Source organism: Panicum virgatum, chromosome 4N (genome assembly GCF_016808335.1).
Source record: "Panicum virgatum strain AP13 chromosome 4N, P.virgatum_v5, whole genome shotgun sequence".
Lineage (NCBI taxonomy): Eukaryota > Viridiplantae > Streptophyta > Magnoliopsida > Poales > Poaceae > Panicum > Panicum virgatum.
In genome coordinates this window covers 31,813,842-31,841,203 of record NC_053148.1, presented here as the reverse complement: position 1 = coordinate 31,841,203, position 27,362 = coordinate 31,813,842, and the positions used below count along the sequence as shown (strand labels likewise).

General features: G+C 48.3%; 2 protein-coding genes across 6 annotated transcripts; one reads left to right on the top strand and one right to left on the bottom strand.

The window, feature by feature from the left end:
- The first annotated feature begins 2,846 nt into the window (after positions 1 to 2,846).
- On the top strand, positions 2,847 to 4,856 carry LOC120670870 (heat stress transcription factor C-2b-like). Its single transcript, XM_039951048.1, has 2 exons — positions 2,847 to 3,271; positions 3,841 to 4,856. The coding sequence occupies exons 1-2, from the start codon at positions 3,065 to 3,067 to the stop codon at positions 4,402 to 4,404; spliced, it is 771 nt and encodes a 256-aa protein (XP_039806982.1). The 5' UTR covers positions 2,847 to 3,064; the 3' UTR covers positions 4,405 to 4,856.
- A 2,508-nt stretch (positions 4,857 to 7,364) lies between these two features.
- On the bottom strand, positions 7,365 to 13,424 carry LOC120671041 (E3 ubiquitin-protein ligase CCNB1IP1 homolog). 5 transcript variants are annotated; one of them, XR_005673479.1, is made up of 11 exons: positions 13,168 to 13,421; positions 10,427 to 10,535; positions 10,237 to 10,309; positions 9,955 to 10,000; positions 9,830 to 9,860; positions 9,266 to 9,521; positions 9,032 to 9,195; positions 8,612 to 8,849; positions 8,297 to 8,493; positions 7,840 to 7,994; positions 7,365 to 7,603 (listed from the first exon to the last, which is right to left on the bottom strand). XR_005673479.1 is itself a non-coding variant. In XM_039951268.1 (9 exons), the coding sequence occupies exons 2-9, from the start codon at positions 10,494 to 10,496 to the stop codon at positions 8,487 to 8,489; spliced, it is 912 nt and encodes a 303-aa protein (XP_039807202.1). In that variant the 5' UTR covers positions 10,497 to 10,535; positions 13,168 to 13,419; the 3' UTR covers positions 8,234 to 8,486. The 5 variants fall into 5 exon arrangements, 3 of the variants coding, with proteins under 3 accessions (XP_039807202.1, XP_039807205.1, XP_039807204.1); XR_005673478.1 differs by having other exon boundaries at positions 8,612 to 8,876; positions 13,168 to 13,419; XM_039951268.1 differs by lacking the exons at positions 7,365 to 7,603; positions 7,840 to 7,994 and having other exon boundaries at positions 8,234 to 8,493; positions 8,612 to 8,876; positions 13,168 to 13,419.
- Positions 13,425 to 27,362: the final 13,938 nt, after the last annotated feature.

Sequence of the window (27,362 nt, the reverse complement as noted above, 5' to 3'; positions counted from 1 at the left end):
TATGCCCTTAGGGAGCAGGGACTCGAGGCCCTATGTGACGGATGCGTGGAGCGGAGCTTGGAGGCGGAGTGGTGCGCGGGGTAGCGCCAAGTCGTGCAGCGTAGGCTTGGTCTGGGGCAGTGGCGGATCCGAAATTTACGTTTTGGGAGCTCATCTCAATTATCCTACCTTCATCCTCTCCTTTCTTCTTCTTTTCTTCCTTCTTTCCTCTTCCTCTCCCTCCTCTCTTCTTTCCATGGAGTTCCTGGGTAGGGGGGCCTTGAGCCTCCCCTTCCCCCACGCTGGATCTGCCTCTGGCCAGCTGGGAGAGCTGCAAACCAGGGAGGAAAGGATGGGACCTGAGGTGAGGTGGTTAACACTTAGAGCAGGTATTATGGGTGGCTGTATGCTGGCTGGGAGCTGATGTGGATGAGGAAAGAGAATGGCGCGGGCTGTTCGCAAAACGCCGGCTGAGGCCGGCGGAGACGCACAGGGCGTTATGCGATTGGGTGAGCAGCGAGACATCAGCGGGGTCCACCACCCATTCCGCCCGCATCCCAGCCAGTGCTGGCTAAATTTATTAAACTTGCTCTTAATGGTACGTCTCGTGCAGCGCGGGTCGGGGCGAGCGGCCAATGTGAATGTCCTAGCGGTTGTACGCGGCGAGCAGCCGTGCGGCGCCGGTGAGGAGCAAGTGGCTGGCCGGGCGCAGCTGGCTGCCAGACCCAGACGGCTTTTGCCACGGCCGGAGGGGATTAGAGTTAGAGAGGAGGATAGATAGAGCTGAAGTATGTTTTATATAGGGAAAATTCGATTCATGCCACCACAACTCCGTGAAATTGGGTGTCATGTTGAAAATCATGCCACTCAATGGCATGATTTTCAACATGAGACTCAATTTCAAGAAATTGGAGTGGCATGGATCCAACTGGCCCGTTTATATATCAGGTGATTAGACTGAGTGTTTATACCTTGATCTACTAATCTTATTTGGACTAGAATATTAGGTTGTACGACTCGTTTTGACTCATGAGCTGCTCGCTAACTAGCACGAGCTGCCGTAACATTTCCCACAAGAAGCTGAGCCACTAACAAGTCGAGTCAAGTAAGCTAATGCGCTACAGGTTTCCGTTCATCCTTATTTGCCAGCAAGCTAATGAGCTACAAGGTTTGCGTTCATCCTTATTTGCCACCTGTGTTAACTTAGATGGTGTTGAATGTGCAAGGAAGAAAGGTTTTATACAAGATAAAAAAAAGAATGTTATATCACATAGGGCCAAGTGAAGATTAAAAAATTAGGTCATAGAAGCTGCAAGTGACAGAAAACATGATCGTAAAGTCTTAGGAACATTATGCTGAAAATGCACAAAACACCTCCAAGTTTGGAAAGATTTTCTAAAACTTCGTGTCGAACTTTGGTGTAAGTTCTTAAAAACGTGAGATGTGCTAATCCAAGAAAAAGCGTGACGTCCACACATAAGATTTTTTTTCTAAAAAAGGATGGGAGATCTAAGGGTGTGTTTAGTTGGTGAAAAAGTTTGGATTTTGGTACTGTAGCATATTTCGTTGTTACTTGACAAATAATATTTAATTATAAACTAATTAGGCTTAAAAAATTCAGCTCGTGGTAATCAATTCGACTATGTAATTAGTTATTTTTTCAACTACATTTAATATTTAATGTATGTATCCGAAGATTCGATGTGACGAGTATTGTGAGTGAATGCTGCACGCGGTCTTTGATGGGCAGGATTTCTGATGCACGGATAACGGGATAAGATAACGCACGGTGCTGTAGCCAGCCCCACCGCGGCGCGGTCAATAATGCCGGACGAGCGGAGCGGACGGCCGGACGCGGGCAAGAAAGCGACGGCTCCAGGGCGCCACGGCAGGTGGCGCCCGGCCACCGCCTGCACCGCGCCGGGGCGCAGCGCGAGCCCCGAAGCCCACGTGTCGATCGGCCGCCGCGCCCGGCGGGGAGCGGGGACCTCGACGGCTCGACCTGACGCCTGCAGCAGCTGCAGCCCGGGGGGAGCCCGTCCCCGTCGGCTGGCGTCCACGTCCCGGGGCGCGAGTGGCGCCCGTGCCTGTCACTGTACGCTTGCCGCGCGTGGACCAACGGCGGAGCAGCACGCCAGCGCGGGCCTTGTCCGGACGCGACGCGGGCGATCGCGGCACGCCGAGGGCTCTGGCTGGCTGGCTGGCTGTCCTGCGGCGGACGCAGGGCGCCGCAGGGGGGGGGGGGGGGGGGGGGGTCCCGGATGCCGGAAGGGAAGCGGCTGCCGGAGGCCGGAGCGCCGCACTCCGGCGGTCGGGGCCGAGCGGAGCGGCGGTCGCCATCTGGCAGCTGTAGCTGCGGAGCACGCCGGACTTGTTTGTTTGGTCGCCGCATACCATGCCGAGCGGGGCCGCGGAACGTGCGCTCCCCGTTCCTCCACGTACGCTCTGGGAAAAAAAAAAGAACCAAAGCGTTCGCTGATCGGCTAACAAAATCTGAACAGCGATGCATCCATCATCCAGACCGCGTCCTTTTCTCCCTTTGGCGGCCGGAGCCGAATCGAAGACGGTAGAGAAAGAAAGGAGCAGGCCACAGCCGGAGCCCGTCGCGCCTACCAGACCCACGGCCAGATCTCCGGCGTCGCACCCAGACCCAGCCTAAGAAAAAGCACGGGGGCTGTCTCAGCAAAAGCGCGCGCTTTTCCCCCACACACCCGAGTGGGACCCGGCCCAGCCCGACGTCCCGGCGAGGGCCGCACGGCCGCGGGGGGCCACGTGTGAGGCCGGGGCGCCGAAGCCTCCCGAGCCCCGGGGGCACGCGTCGCGCCGCCACTGGCCGCACCGCGCTATAACCTGCTCCCCACCCGCGCGCGCCACCGGCGACCACACGTCGCCACGCCACCGCCCGCCCCAAGGACCCTTACCTTGTTCGGCCACGCGGGCCGTGCGCCGCTTTGCCTCCGCCATTTCCGCATTTAGAAGCTCCCCCCGCCGCAGCCCAGGTAGTTTCTTCTTCTTTAGCCGCCTGCCAAGATATTATTAGTGGTGTGATACATATTTAAGCAGCGGCAAGTGAGGCGGGGCGGGGATGGCGGCGGGCGGCGGCGCGGCGGCGCCGTTCGTGTGGAAGACGTACATGATGGTGGAGGATCCAGGGACGGACGGGGTCATCGGCTGGGGCCGGGGGAACAACAGCTTCGTCGTCGCCGACCCCTTCGTCTTCTCGCAGACGCTGCTGCCCGCGCACTTCAAGCACAACAACTTCTCCAGCTTCGTGCGCCAGCTCAACACCTATGTCAGTCAATCACTCCATCTAAATTGATTTGTTTTTTTGCTCACCAAGTTGCACCCCTCCGTTGGGGGAGAGGGTACCGCTGCTGGATCTGTACTGTGCATACCTTCAGTTCGTGAGTGTGCGTGCGTGTCTGCGTGTGCGTATGTGTGAATCCTTATTGGAGAGAAAAATGAAAAATTGTTTGTGCCGCTCATGGTGTTGTATGCAGCAACAAAACTTTGTAAATGTTTTCTGATGGAACGAAAAGCAATTTATAGCACATCTCATTAGCTGCAGTAACGAATTTTCTAGAAAAAAAGAACTCTTTTTGCTTCAGTAGCGTGTTGATACCTGACAGTCGTCAAGAAACAAACACGGCGGAGACAGATCGTTGTAGAGATCATAGCCGAAATCATGGCCCGTTCACAGCCAAACTCGTGTCAGCATAGCGCTTGTCAGATTCGTCTTGCGTTTCCCTCCCCAAGGTTTTCTGCAAGAAAGAATCGATTTGTAGCCTTGTTATTGGTAGGCGCCAAGAACCGTGTTGGATTCCTGCCCTGATTGTGATCTGTTTCCGCTCAACGCGACAGGGCTTCCGCAAGGTTGATCCGGACCGGTGGGAGTTCGCGCACGCGTCGTTCCTGCGCGGCCAGACGCACCCCCTGCGCAACATCGTCCGCCGCGGCAGCAGCGCCGCGGGAGGAGGCGGCGGCAAGAGGAAGGACGCCGGCTCCGCGGAGCCCTCCGCGGACGACATGGCCATGGTGGCCACGGAGGTGGTGCGCCTCAAGCAGGAGCAGCGCGCCATCGACGACCGGGTGGCCTCCATGTGGCGCCGCGTGCAGGAGACCGAGCGCCGGCCCAAGCAGATGCTCGCCTTCCTCCTCAAGGTCGTCGGCGACCGCGACAGGCTGCACCGCCTCGTCGGCGACGCCGCCGCGCCGGACGCCCCCTCCGGCGAGGCGGCCGCCGCCGCGGAGGGCGGCGAGAAGCGGGCCAGGCTGCTGCTCGACGGCGACGGCGGCATCGGGTCCTTCGGCCCTGACGCCGTCGACTTCGCCGGGTTCTACAGCGGCGGCGGCGCGCTCGGCGACGTCGCCGTGGATGCCCCCGGCGGCGGCTCGTTCGCGTTCGGCGTCGACAAGGGGTACTGACTGTCACGCCGACATGCGTGCGCCGCCGGTTGTGTCAGCCGCTTGGCGCCCCGTTTCGCGGCTGTGTTCTGCCCATTTCTTGCCACCGCCGTGACTGTCACTTTGGAACGCCGGAGAGCGGCGGCGGCCGGCAATGACTGGAGGGGCCTAGAAGTCAACCGATGATAACTATTTCAACCATGTTACATGGATGTCTATTTGAAGCTTTTGGTGGATCTGATTCTATGGGCTGGGGTGGCTCGAGTCGGTGTCGAGATCATCCGGTCTAAATAAGGTACTACCGTGACGGGGTGTGACCGTGAAAGTTCCATGAAAGGGTAGGTTTGATGTTGTACATGCATGCTTATTGTAGTGGCCAAGCCCACAGAGTGCAGCAGCACTAGATATTCCAAACTCTTGTAGATTTGCCGTATCCTAAGATTGTTTGTGTGGCAATTGTCTTATTTCTCAAATTCACACTTCCACACGCCACAAGCTTTGTCTGTCTTTGCAACACGGGATTCTCAGAACACACGAGTTAGAAAAACGCAGAAATCAAATGTCATTGTATCTTCGATCTTATGCAACGAGAAACATAGGGGGAAAAAACGGGAATGGCCGTTTGGACAGTGGAAACGGAAAACACGAGTGACAAATGAAACTTTCTAGTCTAACCGATTGGAAGAATTTCTCCAAAATTACATGAAACAAGCCATTCCTCGCCCTCCCTTTTGCCGCGCGCAAGGGCTAGCAGCGGCGGCAAGACGGCGGCGCACGCGCGAGGCCAGGAGCCGGGGCCTACGCGGAGGAGGGTGGCTCCGCAGCGGCCGCCAGCCCGCCACCACGCACCGCGCCCGCCGCTGCGAGCGAAGGGGAGCAGGGCCCTGTAGGGCCTCGCGACGATGGTGAGGACACGGGCCGCGCGCAGCAGCGACGCGGAGGGGCGCCAGCTGCGGCGCCAGCCGTGGCGAGGAGGTTGGCTCCGCAGCGCCGCTACCACGCACCGCGCCCGCCGCTGCGAGCAGAGGGCAGGGTTCACCTAACCGACCGGTCTCCGGTAACCGCCGGGCTCCAGTTTCGGTTTACCGGACCGGTTACCGGTAGAAACCGGTCAAATTCAAATTTAAATTCAAAAAACTCAGTTCAACCGGTTCGTACCGGTATACCGCCGGTCGGTTTGACCAGTTTACCGACCGGTTTGACCTGTTTGAATTCAAATCCAAATTTAAAATCGCATGTGTAACCGGTATACCGGCCGGTTAGACCGGTTTACCGGTCGGTTTGACCGGTTTACCAAGTGGGCCTTAATGGGCCGTCTCATTTTTTCCTTTTCTTTTTTGTTTTAACTTTAAATGCCGAAAAGTATGTTAAACGAATGAATTTTTGAGAAAATTTGACACCATTAGATTCGTCGCACCTTGAAGTATTTTTAGGATTTTTTTGGAAATTTTTCATTTTTTTGAATTCAAATTTGAATTTTGAATTTGGGCCGGTTTGGTACCGGCCCAAACCGGAACCGGACCGGACCGGTTTGACCGATAACCGGTCAAACCGGACCGGTTCCCACCGGTAAGGGGAACCCTGGCGGAGGGGAGCAGGGGCCCTATCAGGCCTCGCGTGGCGGCGGTGCGCAACGGCGGCGCGGAGGGGAGCCAGCGGCGGCGCCAGCTGTGGCATGGAGGAGCGCTCGGGACGGCCGCGCGGTGTGGCACAGGGCATGCGGGAGCAGGCGGTCAGTGCGGGGCCACGGCGAGCGTGCGGGGGCAGTGGCGAGCCGGTGTGCAGGGGAACCGCCTCCCCTCCCCCTCTAGCCTCCCACTCAATGCCCTCTTCTACTTTCCTAGTTCCCCGTCCTCTTCATCATCCCAGCTGACGGTGAGGCCCTGGCGGCGGCAGCTGGGCTGGGCGGCGTAGCAGCGGGGATGCAACGGCCGCGGACGCGAGGTGAGCCAGCGTGCGCCCGTAGCAAACGTCCGCTACCTCCTATAGGAATAGCGGACGAACGCCCATCCGCTTCTCTAGCATTGGCTCTAGTGGACATCGGTGCGGATGAATTTTAGCTATCCCCTCCTCAAGGGAGGGATTGCGGATTGGGTACCGGACCCAGTGCTGACCAAGATGGCGTAGGTGCACCATGGAGCGATCCTGGAACTATCTAACGACCCATTCAGTGAGGTGAGGAGCACCAAATGATCCGTGGTTGCACCAATGGTTCTGGTGGGTCGAACCATTTAGCTTGCTATTGCTGGGCTCGTGCGTGCGCCACGCCTCCTCTGCTACACGCTGTCCGTACTGCCCCTGCTACAACTCCGACTTGTCTGTCTCTTCCTTCCTCGCCACGACGTCGCCAGCCAGCGCCCGCACATGCTTGTCGAGCGGGTTGACGAGGAGCCGGAGCTCGCGGTTGCAGACAGGGCCGAGCTCCCGCAGCAGGAGGCGTTGGTCCCGGGAGTCTGGAATGACCATGCCGGGGATGACGCTCGCGACGGGCATGAACAGCGGCCGCGGGGAGAGGCACGGCGCCTCCGCGCCAGCGGCGGCACACGGCAATGCAACGGATGACGTCGCGCGGCGCCAGCCTACTCCGTCTGTCCGTCACCGGCATCGGGCGCGTGCGCTTGCAGCAGAGTCGAAGCCAGGCGCAGGGGACAGGGAGCGCTTGCGGCAAACGACAGTAGGCGGCATAGCAAGGCGCGGCGTGGTAGTTGGCGAATCGGGCACCGCGGTGGTAGAACGGGGAATAGGAATTTGGGGATCCAATTCTTGCGGCCGGGGCGGCGTTGTCGAGAGACGGCGGCCGAGCCAGAGGAGGCGGTGGCATCAGGTAAGTCAAAGGGGTGGGTCAAACCCCCGATCCCTTGGTTCAATGGTTTTTGAGGCTCTGATCCAATAGGTGTCCATTATGGTTGTTTCGATGGGCTGGATCAGTGATACATTGGTTCGATCCGCTCTACACCCATCTTTAAGTGCAGACAGCCTAATAGCACTAAGGGTGTCAAATTGTCATCCATCCCAACTCACCTCATCCTCCATACCAAACAAAAAAAAACTAAGTTGAACATATCCTTCAACCAAACACGATGGTTAATCCAACCCAAAAAAAAAGGGTTAGACGACCCAACCCATCCCACTTGATCCCCAAACTAAACACATGCTAAGATCTTCTCGACTTCTGAAAGCACTCGGTAGCCATATCTTGGTCCCCGCACTGTCATGATACCTGTAAACAGCTGCCGCCATGTGAGCGACGGAAAACAATGATACGTTTCTGCTAGATATCTAAAACAATGATATGTCAGCACTCAAAAAAAAAAACAACGATATGTTTTCTGCTACGATGTCACCGACTCACGGGCATTTCGTTGTCATCAAGCTGTACAAGAGATCACTGATGAAAGACTAACTCAAAACGCCAACAGATAGTCTATATTATCTTTCGGAAAAGGTTGACTGCACCTGTATAGCTGAAAGCCTGAAAGGTACATCGGGTACGGCCACAGTGCAGCATTGTTTGTGGTTGTCGAGCTCTCAGAAACCAGAACCTGGAGTAGCTATGTTGCACATACGCATCAACAGTCACATCTTGCAAGCTCCGATTAGCAAACGTTGGCCTGAACATCAACTAGATCACATAAGCAAAACTTGCTTCATGGAATCCATGTAAGTCGCTCTAGTAATATAAGCTGTTAAAGCAGTGACAAAAACGCAGCAACCAGATAGATTTTCAGGGGAAGCTAAAACAACTGGTCAGATACTATGATTTAACTAATATAAAAACTTAACTAACGCAAAAAAAAAGTAAATAGTATCACTGCCGTCCATTACTATATTTGTCATGCGCATGGCTATATGGATCAACTTTCCTATGGAGCAATAGAACATGGCCAGAAAAGATTGGACGAGGATCACATACATGGATACTGTACATTCCACTGTAATAACCAGGCAAGGAAGTAATGTGCAGTGCAGCTCTGCTTGCTATCGTGCCGCTGAGAAATGAGGAAACCGTGTCCCAGGGATACACAGGAGCATTTTCTATCAAAACAAAGCACAGGGAGATTTACATCATGTACAGGTGCCCGCTGAGATCTCGCAGTCCAATTCTACAGCCTGAAAAACATCAGTTTGATCAGTCTTAGCATGCAAAGTATAAGGACAGCTACAGTACCCTAAGTCTAGCAATTCGATCACAAATGCCAATAAGTGCATTAGCAAATTAGATTATTACGTGAACATGAGTGGACGGTTTCGAGACTGCTGAGGGCGCTTCACCGGTGAGATCAGCATATTCCGCAAGGCTGCAGAAGGATTGTTCGTGCCAGCTCCAAAGACAGGTCCAGCTGGTCTGCGGGGTCTAGCATCCACAGGAGGAGCTCCCATGTGAGGAGATCCCCCAGAAACTTCAAATGTATCAGGGTTAGAGTGCCGCTGCCGTGGTGCGGGAGCCCACATCTCCTCTCTCCGCCCTGGAGTGTCAGGGGTAAAAACCAATCCTGCAATAAGTAAATCAGCTGTATTTGTCGAGAACTAGTGAAGCTTCTACTATCTTCTAGCAACAGAAAGACATGCAGTTGATATGTTACGGACTGCATAGTAGATAACCAAACAGCAAATCAAGATAGAGCGCTCAATGATTTGCTTATATTACCTTGCCTGAGAGGATTACTGTTATCCATCATATTTGGCATGCCTGCAAACAAGTCTTGCTGAGCCCTTGGGAAGAGGTTATTGGCAGGCTGGATGGCCGAACGTTTCACAGAGTCATACTCAGTCCTTAGTTTATCATACATCTCATCGAGCTTCCTCTTCTGCCTGGAAAAGAAGGAATATTCTGATACTGCATTCATGTGAGCTAAAACAGATTCAGCTATATTACACTGACCTGGATTTCTCTGCAAATTTCTCCTGAAGCTCTTGCTTATCCTTGGTGAGGTTTTCAATTTCCTGTTCCATCAACTGGCACCTTTTACCCATCTTTTGGTATGCAGCGTGCAGTTCTTCTAGCTTCTCTGTAAACTTTCCCTGCATAAGTTCAATCTTCTGTCTGCACTGACCAACAACATGGTTCATCTTGTACTGCATCTCCAGTTCCTTTTGTCCAATGTAAAACATGACACTTCTGTATGCACTTTTCATGACTGGTAGACATCATGTTAAGGAAAAATTATGATGTTATCGTAATATCCACAAAATACAACCTTTTAACTGTACCACTTTTTCATATAAGCAGTATTTGCACGTTCGCGAAAAATATAAGCAGCATTTGTTGCTTCAGCATATTCCTGCAATGGAACTTTCTTAGGCTAGTAGTATTTCACTCACCATAAATGTTAAATAACTTAATATCTTTCTTTATCCCAAATTAATGGACCACCTGGAGTGTTATTATGCAGAAAAGGCAAAACAAAACAGATAAACTCTGTGATAGTCTCAGTTTTAAGGATACGTATTTGTGGGGAAATCCCAGCCATTGCCATCTGAAATGGGGCCCAACAGTCAGAAGCATGGATCACAAGATAAAATAAGATTAATTATCTAATTTTGAATACAATATGTCAAATACCCACTTACATTTGTCCAATCATCATTCGGATCTACATCCACTGGCTTCATATGGCTGAGCAAAACCAGGTTAAGAATATTCAGGTTATCTCATCAATCAGTAGAGACACAAACAGGAATAGGTCTACATAGAACATATTCAGAACCAAATTGCTTGTTTCATTATGTCATTAGGCGTTCCATGGATATGGTAAAACAGGTCTCAATGAGGTGTATCATACAAGTAATATAGTTCAAAAGGAAAATCACTATACTAACTATAAACTGATAAACATTGACCACACTACGGACCTTTTCGACAGAACTTGATCGCATATTGGACATGCACCATCATTACTCAATATTTTCTTCGCATCCTCAGTACCTGCACGAATGGTTGACAGTGACCAATCAAATTCAAGTAAGGTATTCATTCTCTGCAAAGTTGAAGATGACATATTCTAACTCAAAATAAATAAGAGTGCAGGGCGCTGAAGGATACATAAAAGATGACCACAGGTGGTAGTTATGGCCTGCCCTTCCAATTCCCGCCAGCAAGCGTTGCATTTCATTTTGGTAAGTTAAAGATGGTAATACAGATTCACCCAAACCTATATATATTAAAGGTGAAACACAAGTCAGTGAAGTATAACTCATACATACATGAAAATAAAAGCACATGTAAAAGAAACTAAAACAGCTACAACAGGTAACAACCACAGTAATTTAACTTAGTTAACATGGCAACACAGAATTGTATAAACCAAAAGATGAACATATATGCATTTCAGCAAGCCAAGCAAAGTACAGATCTCAAATTGCATGATAACAACCATCAAAATAGCATTTCACATCCTGAACAGGCCTATAGGAACGTGAAATTGATATTTGGCATTTGAGGAGTCAACAGACAACTTATGGCTGCTTCTGCTCCAAACAGTTGACATTGGTAATCCTAATAAGCATCAATCCAGCTCAGCTCACCAACTAAAAATGAAACAAAAAACTCCACTTCATCATTGCAAATGCTATTGTGCTCTGTAGATCTATAAACTTAATGCTCCATACAAACTGTAGTTAAACTATATGTTCAGCAAAGCACATGTTCATCCACAGTTGCACAGTTCAACTCAGCTGAAGTTGATACCAACCATCAAAATAGCAGTTTACATCCTGAAGACCGAAACAGACCTATAGGAACGTGAAATTGATATTTGGCACTTGAGGAGTCAACAGACAACTTATGGCTGCTTCTGCTCCAAATAGTTGACATTGGTAATCCTAATAAGCATCAACAAGCTCAGCTCACCAGCTAAAAATGAACAGAACTCCACTCTATCATTGCAAATGCTACTGTGCTCTGTATATCTATAAACTTAACGCTCCATACAAACTGTAGTTGAACTATACGTTCAGCAAAGCACATGTTCATCCACAGTTGCGCATACCTCACCAGAATTGCTGAAAAGGCATACTGATGATTAAATTATGCATCCCAAAAGGCAAGGAAACAAGTGCATGCTAGGTGAAATCCATTTGATATATTAATCAATAAATGCTTGATGGTGCACTAAAGATTTTGTCACTAGATGATTTCACTGATGTCAAATGGCAAATATAATGTTGAGTATCTGTTTTTAAACTTTTTATTTCCTTGTTTGTCCACCCATATTTTGGTCATTGTCCAAAATTAAAACGATCTCATTACTAATAATAATACTAATATGCAGGGCTTCTACTTTATGTTTGACTACAAGATATGCTTTCTTATGTTCTCCATTGCCAAATTCAATCAATGCCTACAATAGGGCACAACATCTACAGGTTTATTGTGAAACCATTTTCAAGACTTCATATTACAGTAGAGCTACAAGGAGGGATGGCCACTCAATCACCGCTTTTGCTGCTTAAAAGTTAAAATACTGCCATAAAAATAAGTAGTTTGCTGAATCTTGTTCAAACAATCTAAGTTGTACCATTGAGGTGATTTTCAAACTGAATGTGATGGGAAGAATGTTATGGGCTGCTAGAATAGCAACAACCATTATGAAAAATATAGAGATGATGCTGGAAATCTCATAAATATTATTAAGTGCCAATAGAAAGTCGCATTACATGAATTCATAATTAACTGTTGCAGGAGACTTGGTTGGTATTAGAGAAAGAAAAGGGCGTTATGTTGGAATCAAACTGAACTAATCAAGCAGATCTAAATCACATGAACCATTTGGTCAGATGTGCATGCGGTATACCCCAACATCCATGGCAGCAAAAAGAGTAAGAAAAGGAATAGTGCAATAGTTCAATAAGAGCAAATTTGGTTGTTGGGGGTTAAGTTATACATATAGCAAAGCTAATAAATGTGCATGCAGCATCCAGAATAAATTATGTTTAGCGCAAAGACCATATGGTCCAAGTTTATTGGAAGCTTAGAGTAGTTCCAGCTGGGAATACACAACACAAGCATTGACTCTATGGAACCTGGAGTTACACCACTACTAGCTCGACAATCGAAAACATCAAGGATCCTTATCCTCTTGCATTACCAAGAACAAAAGACGAAAAACACAAAATCCCACAGTTTGGCCAAAAGAATGGCAGGGTGCGACCTGTCGACAAAATAGAAAATGCAGGTCCAATAGGACGTTCACCAGCATAAATTACTCGTTTGGGAACAACTGGTAAAATACCACATGTATGCAGGAAGTGAAGGTACTGCAGAGTGAAACAATAAAATATGAAAACTCCAAAAGTTCCACCACGTTCAAAGCTTGTCTTGGAAAATACCAAAGCTATATCAGAAAACTGCAATTAAACTTCCACATCCCCCCCCCTTTCCCGGCAAATAGTTGAGAAAAAAAAAACCTTAGGAAGTGAGCATTTCTACACTGAATGGCACATCCACCCAGAAATTGAGATTAAAAAACCGAAACAGGCAGAAACTGCTGCAGTAATCATGCTAAAGCCAGGCCTATTTCCCCCAATGGTGCGATCAAACGGAAGCCCTGGCGAGCTGCACAGGGCACAGGCTATGTAATCTCGAACCCTAACCACTTCATACGCTAATCGCGAACCCTAACGGCTTCACACACAATCCAATCGTGCTCAGAAAAGGCCATAATCGCGATGGAATCCGCAGAAACATGTCCACAAAAAGGGCGCTGATCAATACAGCCGCAACAGCACGCCAGGCCCCGCATCCGTTGCGGCGCCAACAGAACGAGATCGGGCGAGGGGCATTACCTGGCGCGCGCGTGTGCGGCCGCGGCGGGGGAGACGTGCGCGGGTGCCAAACGCAGGGGCGCGCCGCGGGGCCGCGAGTCGTCCGCGGAGGTGGGTGGGTGTTGAACGAGGACGCCGCCGCGAGGCTCCGGGGCCCCCGGAGCCAGGGCTGCAGAGCAGTAGAGGGCGGGCGGCGACGGCGAGGTCGCGAGGAGGCGGAGAGGGGGAGAATTGGGGGATTTCGGATGCAGCGGTGGGGAGTGGCGGCACCGCGTGGTTTTGCCAGGCGTCGTTCGAAAATTTTGGCCGCTGCTCTCGAGGCTCAGATCAGTCACGCATGTACTTTGATTTTCTTTTTATTTATACTTCGTTTAGTTTTTTTCTAGCTTGTACGTGATAGCAGATTCAACATTATTGTAATAGCTGGATCAACATTTTAAAAAATTCTTCCACACTATTTACAAAGTGTTGAAACAGTGTATTATAAATGTTGAATTAATATATTGAAATGTTGAAATATTAAAATTAAAATGGTTAAATAATACATTGGATCTTCTTTTGTTGCACTAACTTTGAGAAATACCATGGTTCAAACGAATTCAACATTGGATGCATGGTTTAAGAGAAAACAACATTTCAAGCTTGAATTCATTTAGAATCCCACCCACCCAATTTTTTTTGCAATTGAACCCTTTTTTGAAAAAAAAATCACGTTAGGATCTCTAGATGAAGTAAACTTAACTTTGGACTCATGGCACCGAGGTGTTTGCCCCTTAGGGCACATGGCAACTGATATGGTAGCGAGGTCGGCGCCATAGATTTTAGCGCCGAGCTAATATCATATACGCGGCCGGTGCCTTCTCTCTCCCCGCACCATCTTCCTTTCTCCCAATCTTCTCTCTCGCTGCTCCGGCCACCGCTTGCTGGTGGTGCCTCCACCTCCGCTCACCAGTCACGCCACCACCTCCACCCGCCATGCGCCGTAGCCCCGCTCCCTTCTCGCGTCCTTCCCCCATTGCACCGCCCTTGTCATCGTAGCACCATCGGCGCCGGCCTCCACGACCACTGGTTGTCAGTGTGTTAGCTTGGACTTTGGGTGCATTGGGCATTGTTTGTGCAGGATCTTCTCGAATTGCTCCTGCTGATTGCCCGCCTTCTTGCTGCACGGGTTGCGCTCAACAGCCATGATAGTATCGTCTGGCGTGCACTTTTTGCTGTAATCCCGCTAGCTTTTGCTAGAGCGGTGGTTGTTGTTTCGCTTCCCTTCATTGTCGTTACGCCTGGGGAAGCAGTCTCACTCCAGCTCCTTTTGATCAGCTCATCACTGCATCATGTTGCGAAGTTGTACAACCATCTTGGGGTGGTTGTGAGCGAAGTCGCTGTAGATGTGCTGCACAGCGAGGCCATTCTAGAAGCAGTCGATGACGTCCTCATCGGAGATGTTGGCGCAGGTGTCGAAGAAGCATCTTGTGTAACCTCAAGGTCTTGTTGTGCTCCTGCTTGCACTTGGATAAGTCATGTCGAGTGGCTACCCTATGCATGGAGCCTTGGAAATTGTTGATGAAGACTTCCTTCAGATCCTCCCAAGAGTGGATGGAGTTGGGCTTTAGGCTCTTGGGCCAAGTGAGGGGAGCCGACTCTAGTGCCATCAGGAAGTAGCTAGCCTTGGTTGTGACGGAACAACCAAACTAAAACTCTAAATTAAACGTAATTGCCGTCATTTGAACACATCAGGCGCATTAGCTTAATGGCTTAATTTGGCGATCCTTTCTCAACCCACGGCCGGATCGAAACAACACCGGTAGTCTCACATGAAGGTGAGCGCAGATGGTACGAGCACAACACAATACTTAACAATACAAACATCAAATGCTCTTAAACATTTAGTTTACAAACCGAGTTCAAAATACATAATACTATACAAGTGTATATGACTTTTATACAAAGTTTGATAAACATGGAATCTGCCACTACAATATATAAGAACGGAAATGAATTACACACTCAGCCCACGAGTATGCAATTCCATACACTCCAAAGCTACGCGCCTGGGTCCTCAACGTTCCACCCATCCGCGTCCAGTCGAACGAACTTGGCGCAACACGGACAGAAGTCTACGTGTGCGGGTCCTGAAATCATTTTTCCAACAAAATTCTGAGTATACTAATACTCAGCAAGACTTACCCGTCTAATGGGTATACTTAGCCCACATATCTAGACATGCAAGGCTTTCTGGCTGGTAGTTTGTTTTGCAGAAAAAGCACCTAAAAGTATATCCTTGATTTCAAGATTTTAGCTCCAAATTAAAGCAATAGATTTGCTAAATATCTATGGTTTGCATGTATATGACAACCAACGTGAAAACACAATTGATTAAGAAATATCAACATTTATCATATCATTCCGTTTTATTTCCTTACTACGATGTGACTCGAAGATCAAGGTGCTCATGTCCGAGAGCGACTGACGGCGAATCGATCCGATTTAATCTTGCAAGGTGGACCTAACCAACACGACACGTATTTGCCCCGTCGGACTATACATGCCAACCATTCCCCTCCCCGCCTCGAACTACAGGAACCAGCCCAACGACATATGGTCAGCCGAGCTCAACGTGAGACCACCAAAAGTAAACAATGCATCCCCATTTCTCCGCGACTACTCGACTATCCCAGGAGTTGGGTGCGGGTTCCTGTACTTTCGAAGCAAGGCAGTACTCGGCTTACCGGTTTCGACTACCTCCTACTCCCAGTATGCGGTTAATACAATTCAAACATGATCAGCTGGGCCAATAACGGTACGGTCCTTAACTGACATAGACGGGACTAAGACACCCAGGAACCTGTCATGCTACCATACCTATATATCATCATCACTTCCTGTCTGGTCTCAAGCTTCCATTTATATCAAGTTCAACAACTCGGAACTGGATTATAAAATATTATATATCTCGCGAGTAACCGGAAATTACTCGACTTCTAATCATCCTATTTCTTGCGAGTGACCAGAGATCACTCGTCTTCTACCGGGAACCATTAAGCATAGCACTTCTATCATCCTATACATACTAGTATAACTCAAGGGAACCTAGGGATCATGCAACTAGGGTTCCAAATAATTCCTAAACCTAATGCACAAGTAATAGAGACATATATATGTGTCATAATTTAAAATAATAGGATGTGCACCGGGGCTTGCCTTCGGGCTGCTGCTCGACATTGGGCTCAGCTGGGCCTTGGGCCAGGTGCTCACAATTCTCCTGCTGAACTTGCCCCCGCTGCTCCTGTGGCCCGGCGATCACCTCGTACACGGCTCCTTCGGCGGCGGCGTCTACACATATGCATATGATATGAGAATGCACGCATTATGATTTAAAACCTCAAAATCAAGCTAAACCGTATATAAACACCACTACCCAAACAACTCGAAGCCCCAAAAATCCTGCAAAAACCCGGAATATCCGGGTTTGTATCCGGATATTCCGGAGTATCCGGGTTAATACCTGGAGTATCCGGGTTCTTCACAGTTTTCGCCCAAAAACTAAAATTCTGATTTCTAGCAAAACCAACCTACAAAAATCGAAACCCTTCTAGACCCTAGTAGAGGGACTCGTATGGAGATGATTGACCCAAAAGAAATCGCTTAAAACATCTTAGAACAATCAATCCATTTAGCCCTAGCCTACATACCTTGAGCCCGCCTTTCTTGCCCAAAGAACTTGAAAATAAAGCTACCCCACGGTGGAACTCGTAAGGAAGGGAGTCTTTCACGATGATTTGAGGTTCCCTTGGCCTTGAGATGTATTTGGGAGGGAAAGTTTGGAAGTTAGGGCTAAGGGGAGGGGGAGAGCTCGTGAGGAAGAGAAAAAGAACATGTGGTTGGTGTTTTAACGTTTGGAAACAGAAAAAGGACCCTAGCACGTGTTATAGGATTGCAAGTCCGGACAGTCCGGAAGAAAATCCGGAGTATCCGGGTAAATCCGGAGTTTCCGGATTTAACCCCGGAGTATCCGGGTTCACCCCGACTCCAGGAAATGAAAGTGAGTTTGAGCAGAATTTCGACTTGATTTGCGACGGATTAACTCAGGTCACTAATTAATTAGTTAAGCCCAGTTTTAACACTCGGGTGTTACAATCTTCCCCCCAAAAAGAAATCTCGTCCCGAGATTTATAACGTAGGAGCAAGGTTAAAGGGAGGGTGAAATGCGATGTACCTTGATGCGTGTTCAAGAAATCCGGATACTTAGAATTTAGAAAATCCTCTTGCTCCCATGTGGCTTCATGTTCGGAGTGATTACTCCATTGCACTTTATAAAACCTTCTAGTTTGACGTCGGGTAACTCGGTCCTTGCGGTCAAGAATTTTGATAGGATGCTCAGGATACGAGAGATCGGGTTCCACTTGTAGCTTCTCTATGTCAATCACTTTGCTTGGGACACGGAGGCATTTCCTGAGCTGAGAGACATGGAATATATTATGAACCGCGGATAATTGGGCAGGAAGTTCTAGGCGATATGCTACCAGCCCACATCGCTCAATAATAAGAAAAGGCCCAACATAGCGAGGCGCGAGCTTTCCTTTCACCCCGAATCGTTGGACCCCTTTCATTGGAGACACCCGCAAATAGACATGCTCTCCAACTCGGAACGATACCGATTGACGTTTCTTGTCCGCGTAACTCCTCTGGGTCAGTTGGATCCATGCCACTCCAATTTCTTGAAATTGGATCTCATGTTGAAAATCATGCCATTGAGTGGCATGATTTTCAACATGACACCCAATTTCACGGAGTTGTGGTGGCATGAATCGAATTTTCCCAACTCTTTTGTCGGGATTTTGCAATCTTTAAATTTTCCTGAATAACCCGAACTTGTTCTTCAGCCTCACCAACCATATCAGGGCCAAAAACGCTCCTTTCACCGGCTTCTGACCATTTCAATGGGGTTCTACACCTCCGCCCATATAATGCTTCAAAAAGAGCCATTTTGATGCTTTCTTGATAACTGTTGTTATGAGCAAATTCGACCAACAGTCGACACCCATCCCATTTCTGATTATAAGTGAGCACATATGCTCTAAGCATATCCTCCAATATTTGATTGATTCTCTCTGTCTGACCATCGGTTTGGGGATGATAAGCCGAACTGCGGATGAGCTGGGTGCCAAGTGCGGCATGGAAGTGTTTCCAGAATCGGGCAATGAATTGAGTACCCTGATCTGAAATGATGATTTTAGGAATGCCATGCAAGCTTACAATACGGTCCATATAGAGCTGAGCACATTGTTTTGCCGTAAAAATTATCTTCACCGGAAGGAAATGCACAGATTTGGTGAGACAGTCTACAATAACCCAGATGGAATCATACCCTTTTGAAGTTTTTGGGAGTCCCACAATGAAGTCCATACTAATATCATCCTACTTCTAAGACGGAATACTCAGTGGCTGGAGAGGACCGGCGGATTTCAAGTGACTTGCCTTGACCCGTTTACAGGTGTCACACTCGGACACGTACTTGGCAACCTCCCGTTTCATCCTCGTCCACCAAAACTGTTGCTTCAGGTCTTGATACATTTTGTTACTGCCCGGATGAATGGAATACCTAGAGTGATGAGCCTCATCAAGAATTTGTTTCCGGAGTTCTAAATCCTTAGGTACCACCAACCGGTTCTTAAACCATAAAACACCCTCGCCATCTAGATGGAAGCATGCCACTCGAGGGTCATTTTCTCTGACCCTTTGTCTAATCTTTTCCATGCCAATATTATTCCTCTGAGCAGCAATAATTTGATCACGAAGCGTAGGAGTGAGGGTAATACTAGCAATTGTGCCTTCAGATACAATAGCTAAATTCATCTTCTCCATTTCTTGGCACAAAGTTTCTTGCAGAATTGTAGCTGAGACACAGCTGCAACTCGCCTTGCGACTCAGTGCATCGGCAACGACATTAGCCTTGCCGGGGTGATAATGAATCTCTAGATCATAGTCCTTGATCAATTCTAACCACCGCCTCTGCCGCAAATTTAGCTCACTCTGGGTAAAGATATACTTGAGACTCTTATGGTCTGAGTATATATGCACCGGATTGCCTAGAAGATAATAGCACCAAATCTTTAAGGCATGCACCACTGCTGCCAGCTTCAGGTCATGGGTAGCATAATTCTTTTCATGCCGCCTGAGGGCTCTGGAAACTTAAGCAATTACCCTCTGATCTTGCATGAGTACATAGCCGAGACTCGTACCTGATGAACTACAATAAATATCAAAGGGCCCAGGAATAACGGGCTGAGTCAACACAGAAGTGAGAACGCAGCGAAAACTCGTACCTGATGCATCATAATACACATCAAAAGGTCGAGTAATATCCGGCTGAGCCAAGACAGGGGCCGACGTTAAGAGTTTTCTCAATGTCTGAAAAGGCCGCTCACATTTGTCATCCCAAACAAACTTCACCCCTTTCTTAAGCAAACAAACTTCACCCCTTTCTTAAGCAATTCCGTCATGGGCCTAGCAATTTTAGAGAAGTCCGGTACAAACCGGCGATAGTAACCTACTAGCCCAAGAAAACTCTGGATCTCTGTAATGGAGGTAGGAGCCTTCCAATTCAGGACATCCTGAATCTTGCTAGGATCAACAGAAATCCCCTTTTCTGAGATGATGTGGCCCAAGAACTGGAATTCCTTGAGCCTGAAATCACATTTACTAAATTTAGCATACAGTTTGTGCTCCCGCAGGCGCTGAAGCACAATGCGAAGATGCTCCGCATGCTCTTCTTCATTCTTGGAATATATAAGAATGTCATCGATGAAAACCACGACAAACTTATCTAGCTCAGGCATGAATACCGAGTTCATGAGATACATGAAATGAGCGGGGGCATTTGTTAGCCCAAAAGACATGACCAGATATTCATAAAGCCCATATCTGGTGGAGAATGCCGTCTTGGGAATATCCTCAGCTCTAATCTTTATCTGATGATAATCAGAGCGGAGATCAATTTTTGAAAATATCTTGGCCCCGAATAGCTAATCAAACAGAATATCAATTCTGGGAAGGGGATATTTGTTCTTGATTGTGACGGCATTCAGAAGTCTATAGTCCACATACAATCTGAGGCTTTGATCTTTCTTCTTAACAAAGAGTGCAGGACAACCCCAGGGTGAAGTGCTAGGGCGGATATACCCTTTATCAAGCGGTTCTTGCAAATGCTTCTTTAGCTCTGCTAGCTCATTGGGTGGCATCCGATAAGGTCTTCTAGAGATGGGCACCGTGCCCGGTTGCAACTCAATAGCAAACTCCACATTGCGGTCACGTGGCATGCCTGGCAGATCCCCCGGGAATACATCCGGATACTCACATACCACTGGTATGTCAGCCAAATTCTTACCCTCAACCTGATTCACCATAGGAGTCACTGTTATGTGATCCCTCAAGTTCAAGGTCATACTACCATGAATAGAAGATTTGATTTGCACAGATTGTGAGGTCGTGTCCAGAATAACTCTCTGACCCTCCATCCAGTTCATGCCCAATATAATATCTATCCTTTGTGTTGGTAACATTATCAGGACTGTAGGAAAAAATTTTCCAAGCAAATGCAGGGGTACTTGCTTGACAAACTGATTAGTGATCAACTTTCCCCCAGGTGAGTGAATATGGTACGGCTTGGGCATGCTCTCTATCTTCAGTCCTAATCTAGCCGCACATTCTTTGCTAATAAAAGTATGAGATGCCCCTGAATCAAATAATGCTGTAACGGGTTGATCGTTTACTGAGAACATACCCGCCATCACTGGAGCTCCCTCTGGGATATCCTCGAGGGTGGTGTAGTGCACTTGTGCTGGTTTGAAATGAGACATTTGATGCTTCTGACTCTGCTAACCGGACTGCTGGCCCTGCTTTGATGGCAGCGGGTAGTTCCGTGCAAAGTGTCTAGGGTGCCCACAGTTGTAGCACGGAAACAAATTGGGGCGCATCCCCGGCTGCTGCACCCAAACCTTCTGCTCACTCTGCTGAGGAACAGGAGGTCTGACTGTACCCTGTCACTGTGTGTACTGAGGTGGCCAATAGCTCCACTACTGCTGTGGCTGGTGCTGAAAGGGGGCTCGCTGCGGGCCCGACTGCACCAAGCGAAACCTCTGGGGAGAGTTGCTTGAAGATCCCGCCGCCAGCGCCTTTCTTTTCTTCTCTGCCTTGTGAGCTAGGTGGGCGTCCTCCTGAATGATAGCCCCGTTGACTAGCTCACTGAAGGTGTCAAACTTGACCATCGCCAGGTGATCCTGGAGCTTACTGCTAAGCCCCTGCCGGAAACACGCCTGCTTCTTCTCATCAGTGTCTACATGGTACCCCGCATATTGTGACAAAGTGTTGAAGGCCTGGGAATACTGTAGCATACTGTTATTGCCCTACTTCAGGGCCAAGAACTCCGTGAGTTTTCTTCTAATCACCCCTGCTGGGATGTGATGTGCCCTAAATGCTTCTTTAAACTGGGCCTAGGTGAACCGAGTGCCCTCGGGAAACATGGCCATGTGATTGTCCCACAAAGTGCGTGCGGGGCCCCTGAGCTGCTGGGCTGCAAATCCTGCCTTGTCCCCATCATTGTACGGGTGCAGGGTAAACTTGGACTCGATGGTCCGGAGCCAGCTATCTGCTTCCAGTGGCTCATCCGCCTTATGGAAGAGCGGTGGCTGGGTAGCCAAAAACTCCGGGTATCCAGGAACAGGTGGCGGGTGATGATGTTCATGCCACTGCGCTCTGCCCTGCTCCACAATCTCCCGAAGGAGTGCCGTCTGCTCGTCTCGTCTGGTGAGCATGGCCGCAATGGCCTGGGCCAAATCAGGAGGGTTCGGTGGGCTCACCATTCTGCATTCAACCATGATTGGATTAGTTACATGATTCTTGATTACAAAATAATCCACCATGGAAGAATGCAGAAAGCATAAATTAAACCAAAAGGCCGGAAGTTTTACAGAGCCAAATCCGGAATGTCCGGATTTTTATCCGAAATGTCCGGACACAAGTCCCGGATTATCCGGAACTATATCCGGAGTATCCTGATATTCATGTCGTGTTCACAATGCCCCCACCCTTAAGGTGCAGAATTTTTTTTAAAACAATCAATGACATGAAAACAATGAATGACATGATGCATGATCACCCTACGCTACCTTCTTACGCAGAAACTCCAAATAAAAAGATAACTCAACCAATTACTATATAGGGCAATAGCGAATAACTATCCCACCCGATTTATTTTAAGCCAGAAATTCACTGTTAACTTAAGAAATCTTGAAATTAGTCGTACTCGTACCACCCTCAGTGCGTTTTGGCTCTGATACCAGCTGTGACGGAACCGCCAAATAAAAACTCTAAATTAAGCGTAATGGCCGTCATTTGAACACATCAGGCGCATTAGCTTAATGGCTTAATTTGACAATCCTTTCTCAACCCACGGCCCGATCGAAACAACACCGGGAGTCACACATGAAGGTGAGCGCAGATGGTACGAACACAACACAATACTTAAAAATACAAACATCAAATGCTCTGAAACATTTAGTTTACAAATCGAGTTCGAAATACATAATTTTATACAAGTGTATCTGACTTTTATACAAAGTTTGATAAACATGGAATCTGCCACTACAATATATAAGAACAGAAATGAATTACACACTCAGCCCATGAGTGTGCAATTTCATACACTCCAAAGCTACGCGCCTGGGTCCTCAACGTTCTACCCATCCGCGTCCAGTCGAACGAACTTGGTGCAACACGGACAGAAGTCTACATGTGCGGGTCCTGAAATCATTTTCCCAACAAAACCCTGAGTATACTAATACTCAGCAAGACTTACCCGTCTAATGGGTATACTTAGCCCACATATCTAGACATGCAAGGCTTTCTGGGTGGTAGTTTGTTTTGCAGAAAAAGCACCTAAAAGTAGATCCTTGATTTCAAGATTTTAGCTCCAAATTAAAGCAATAGATTTGCTAAATATCTATGGTTTGCATGTATATGACAACCAACGTGAAAAAACAATTGATTAAGAAATATCAACATTTATCATATCATTCCATTTCACTTCCTTACTACGATGTGACTCGAAGATCAAGGTGCTCATGTCCGAGAGCGACTGACGGCGAATTGATCTGATTTAACCTTGCAAGGTGGACCTAACTAACACGGCACGTATTTGCCCCGTCGGACTATACATGCCAACCATTCCCCTCCCTGCCTCGAATTACAGGAACCAACCCAACGACATATGGTCAGCCGAGCTCAATGTGAAACCACCAAAAGTAAACAATGCATCCCTATTTCTCCGCGACTACTCGACTACACAAGGAGTTGGGTGCGGGTTCCTGTACTTTCGAAGCAATACAGTACTCGGCTTACCGGTTTCGACTACCTCCTACTCTCGGTATGCGGTTAGTACAATTCAAACATGATCAGCAGGGCCAACAACGGTACGGAATTGGATTATAAAATATTATATATCTCGCGAGTAACCGGAAATTACTCGACTTCTAATCATCCTATTTCTCGCGAGTGACCAGAGATCACTCGTCTTCTACCGGGAACCATTAAGCATAGCACTTCTATCATCCTATACATACTAGTATAACTCAAGGGAACCTAGGGATCATGCAACTAGGATTCCAAACAATTCCTAAACCTAATGCACAAGTAATAGAGACATATATAGGTGTCATAATTTAAAATAATAGGATGTGCACCGGGGCTTGCCTTCGGGCTGCTGCTCGACACTAGGCTCAGCTGGGCCTTGGGCCGGGTGCTCACAATTCTCCTGCTGAACTTGCCCCCGCTGCTCCTGTGGCCCGGTGATCACCTCGTACACGGCTCCTTCGGCGGCGGCGGCGTCTACACGTATGCATATGATATTAGAATGCACGCATTATGATTTAAAACCTCGAAATCAAGCTAAACCGTATATAAACACCACCACCCAAACAACTCGAAGCCCCAAAAATCCTGCAAAAACCCGGAATATCCGGGTTTATATTCGGAATATCCGGATATTCTGGAGTATCCGGGTTAATACTTGGAGTATCCGGGTTCTTCACAGTTTTCGCCCAAAAACTAAAATTCTGATTTCTAGCAAAACCAACCTACAAAAATCGAAACCCTTCTAGACCCTAGTAGAGGGACTCGTATGGAGATGATTGACCCAAAAGAAATCGCTTAAAACATCTTAGAATGATCAATCCATTTAGCCCTAGCCTACATACCTTGAGCCCGCCTTTCTTGCCCAAAGAACTTGATAATAAAGCCACCCCAAGGTGGAACTCATAAGGAAGGGAGTCTTTCACGATGATTTGAGGTTCCCTTGGCCTTGAGATGGATTTGGGAGGGAAAGTTTGGAAGTTAGGGCTAAGGGGAGGGGGAGAGCTCGTGCGGTCAGAACCTGTGGTTGGTGTTTTAACATTTGGAAACAGAAAAAGGACACTAGCACGTGTTATAGGATTGCAAGTCCGGACAATCCGGAAGAAAATCCAGAGTATCCGGGTAAATCCGGAGTATCCGGGTTCACCCCGACTCCAGGAAATGAAAGTGAGTTTGAGCATAATTTCAACTTGATTTGCGACGGATTAACTCATGTCACTAATTAATTAGTTAAGCCCAGTTTTAACACTCGGGTGTTACATTGGTGGTGTTGGATCCCCCTGAAATTTCAATGGTGTCAGCATAAACGTAACCATTGACGTTGTCTTGCTTATCGTCGTACTTTGGGAAGTTGACAGGTTTGAACTCCTTAGGGTAGTCGGTGTACGAGATGTTGTGTCTTAACACCGGGAAATAGTCGTAATTCTCGATGTTTCACTCTTGGTGTCGAGAGGTGATGACTGTTCGCGCATCGCGGTTAGAATTGATGTGATCATGCAGATCATGAGTGCGGTCATGATAATCATGGTCTCTGCCCCGCGGTGGCCGATCATGCTGCACGGGTTGGATCAGGCACTCATTGCCTCCATGATGACTGCCCCGAGGTTCTCTTGGGTTGCACTACCTCTTGATGGGGTTCCTGCTGGTTGCCCTGGCTACCCTCGGGTCATGCTACCTCTTGCTGAGGTCCACGATTTGGGTTACGCCTTTCTCAGGGGGTGTGGCTGGCTTGGTGAGCCGCGCTCGCCATCCTGGAGTGAGTGCGATGCATTGTGGGCATCAGGTTGAGCTCATCTAGCTGGATCATTGCCTGCCTAGTGAGCTAGATTGCTCGCTTAGTTTCTGCGTTGAGGGGAAGCCGCTGGAGGAGAATCAGTTTATGCGTTAAGGGGAACCGCTGGAGGAGAATCGCGGCTTCCGTAAACGCGCCCTAGAGATTGCGAGGGTAGGGGCCGTTGTTGTGTGGGCTGACGTTGTGCGCACGATCGGCAGCATTCTGCCTGCGTTGAGCGCGTTTGGCATTCTTGGCCCTCTGCGCGGCTTTGTGAGCGTCATCCTTGTCTTGTGGGGCGTCTGTCGTCCTCTCATTGCTAGAGATTTGTTTGAGTAGTTTGTTGGCGTACTAGTCGTCAAAGGGATCTACAATGGTGGCCATGAAAACATGGCGCTTCGAAGAGCAGTCGTCATGGCTGTTGCTATAGTCGATTAGTATAGTGTCTCCTGATTCCTCCTCCGCAATGGGAGTATGGGGGTCTGCCTTCCTGGTAAGGCAGATCGGGGATGTTTCAAATGCTTTCTTAGTCAATCAGCAGCTTATTCGATTCCTGTTCTTATTAGACATCTGATATAGATGGTGGGAACAATGAAGCAGATTCTTCATCAGTAGGTTGCAATCCGTATGATTTCTTCTCGATCTCCTGCTTGTGTTTTACCTCGCACCTAAGCATCACATTCCTAGGGACAGAGAGGCCATGAGGCGGAAGTTGTCGAGTAGTTTGGATGGTTCCATGCCCTTCTAGTACACAAACCGGCCTTGTGGTATCGAGGTGATGGTCAGACCCAGATGACTACTCGAAACGTTTTCGGTGTCTTCATCTGAATCCGAGTAGTTGTCTAAAATGGGAAACTCCCGACTGGCGGTGGCATCCCCCTCTCTGATCTTGAGTAGGCAATCCAAATCCTCCTCCAAAGAAGAGAGGGACTCAGACTGGGTGGTGTTCTGAAAGATAGAAGCCATGTTGCGCAACCCGAAAAGAGGATAGGGTGCAGGGAAGGTTGTACAAAAGATCCCAAACGGCGCTGATAACTCTGCAAGTCGGTCGACGTAGCCACCGCAAAGGCTTGTCAACTCTGCACCGTCAGCCACCGCAAACAACACATGATGACATTCTGCTAGAGCCTAGAGACCAAACACAAAAGATGGAGTCACTAGTACAGAAACATTGATTTATCCTGATTGGGAAGGTTTGGGAAATTCTTGTTGTCCCGGTTTTCCAATCGGGACCGGGGATCCGAGACTAAAACCCCCAAACCTTTAATCGCGGGATTAATAGGGAACCTTAGGACCAGGACCAAACTCTAAAAAAAAGTAATAAAAAATCGTGCGCCCCACACTTGCCTTGCTTACGGCCAATGTGCTCGCTGCCGCCTGGAGCTGCGCCACGGCCACTCCAACGGACGCAACTCCAATATTTTCACGCGCTACTAGAAAAATGGTTTAAAGCACCGGATGAAAGTGCCCTTTGGTAACGGTTCTTGAATCGGTACCCCGAAAGCGATATCTAAGGCTCGAGTCTTTGGTACCGGATAAAATAACCGGTACAAGTCTCCTTTGGTACCGGATCAATATTCCACCCAGTACCAAAATATTCACGCAAAATATTCTTTTGCTTGGATATGAACCCGCGACCTCTAGCCTCGTGTGTTGCTCCTTTACCATCCCACCTACGCAATGGTTCTGTTTGAGAAGGAGATATTTTCCTTTTGAAGTAACCCATGGATGAGCCTAAGGTACCAGTTGGTGTTACTAACCGGTACCTAAGGCTCGTCTATAGGTACCGGTTGATGGTATCACCCGGTACTAATGTAAAAGTTATCATCCGGTACCTATGGAGAGTCTTAGGTACCGGTTGATAATACCAACCGGTACCTAAGGCTCATTCATAGATTCCATCCACCCCAAAAGTATCAGTATGAAGATAAACCGGTACCTATGCTACTTATGCTAGTATAAGTACCAGTTTAGAGGTGGACCTAAGGCTTGTTTTCTAGCAGTGATGTTTTCAAGTGAAAAATGAACTGTCAATTTCAAG

Bases quoted from the DNA above. Each gene is read 5' to 3' on its own strand.
- LOC120670870 (XM_039951048.1), top strand. From the start codon at position 3,065: ATGGCGGCGGGCGGCGGCGCGGCGGCGCCGTTCGTGTGGAAGACGTAC. The intron at 3,272-3,840 runs GTCAGTCAATCA...TCAACGCGACAG, and splicing joins TGCGCCAGCTCAACACCTAT to GGCTTCCGCAAGGTTGATCC.
- LOC120671041 (XM_039951268.1), bottom strand. From the start codon at position 10,496: ATGAAATGCAACGCTTGCTGGCGGGAATTGGAAGGGCAGGCCATAACT. The intron at 10,001-10,236 runs GTCCGTAGTGTG...GGTTTTGCTCAG, and splicing joins GATCAAGTTCTGTCGAAAAG to CCATATGAAGCCAGTGGATG. The intron at 9,861-9,954 runs GTAAGTGGGTAT...GCCCCATTTCAG, and splicing joins CGAATGATGATTGGACAAAT to ATGGCAATGGCTGGGATTTC.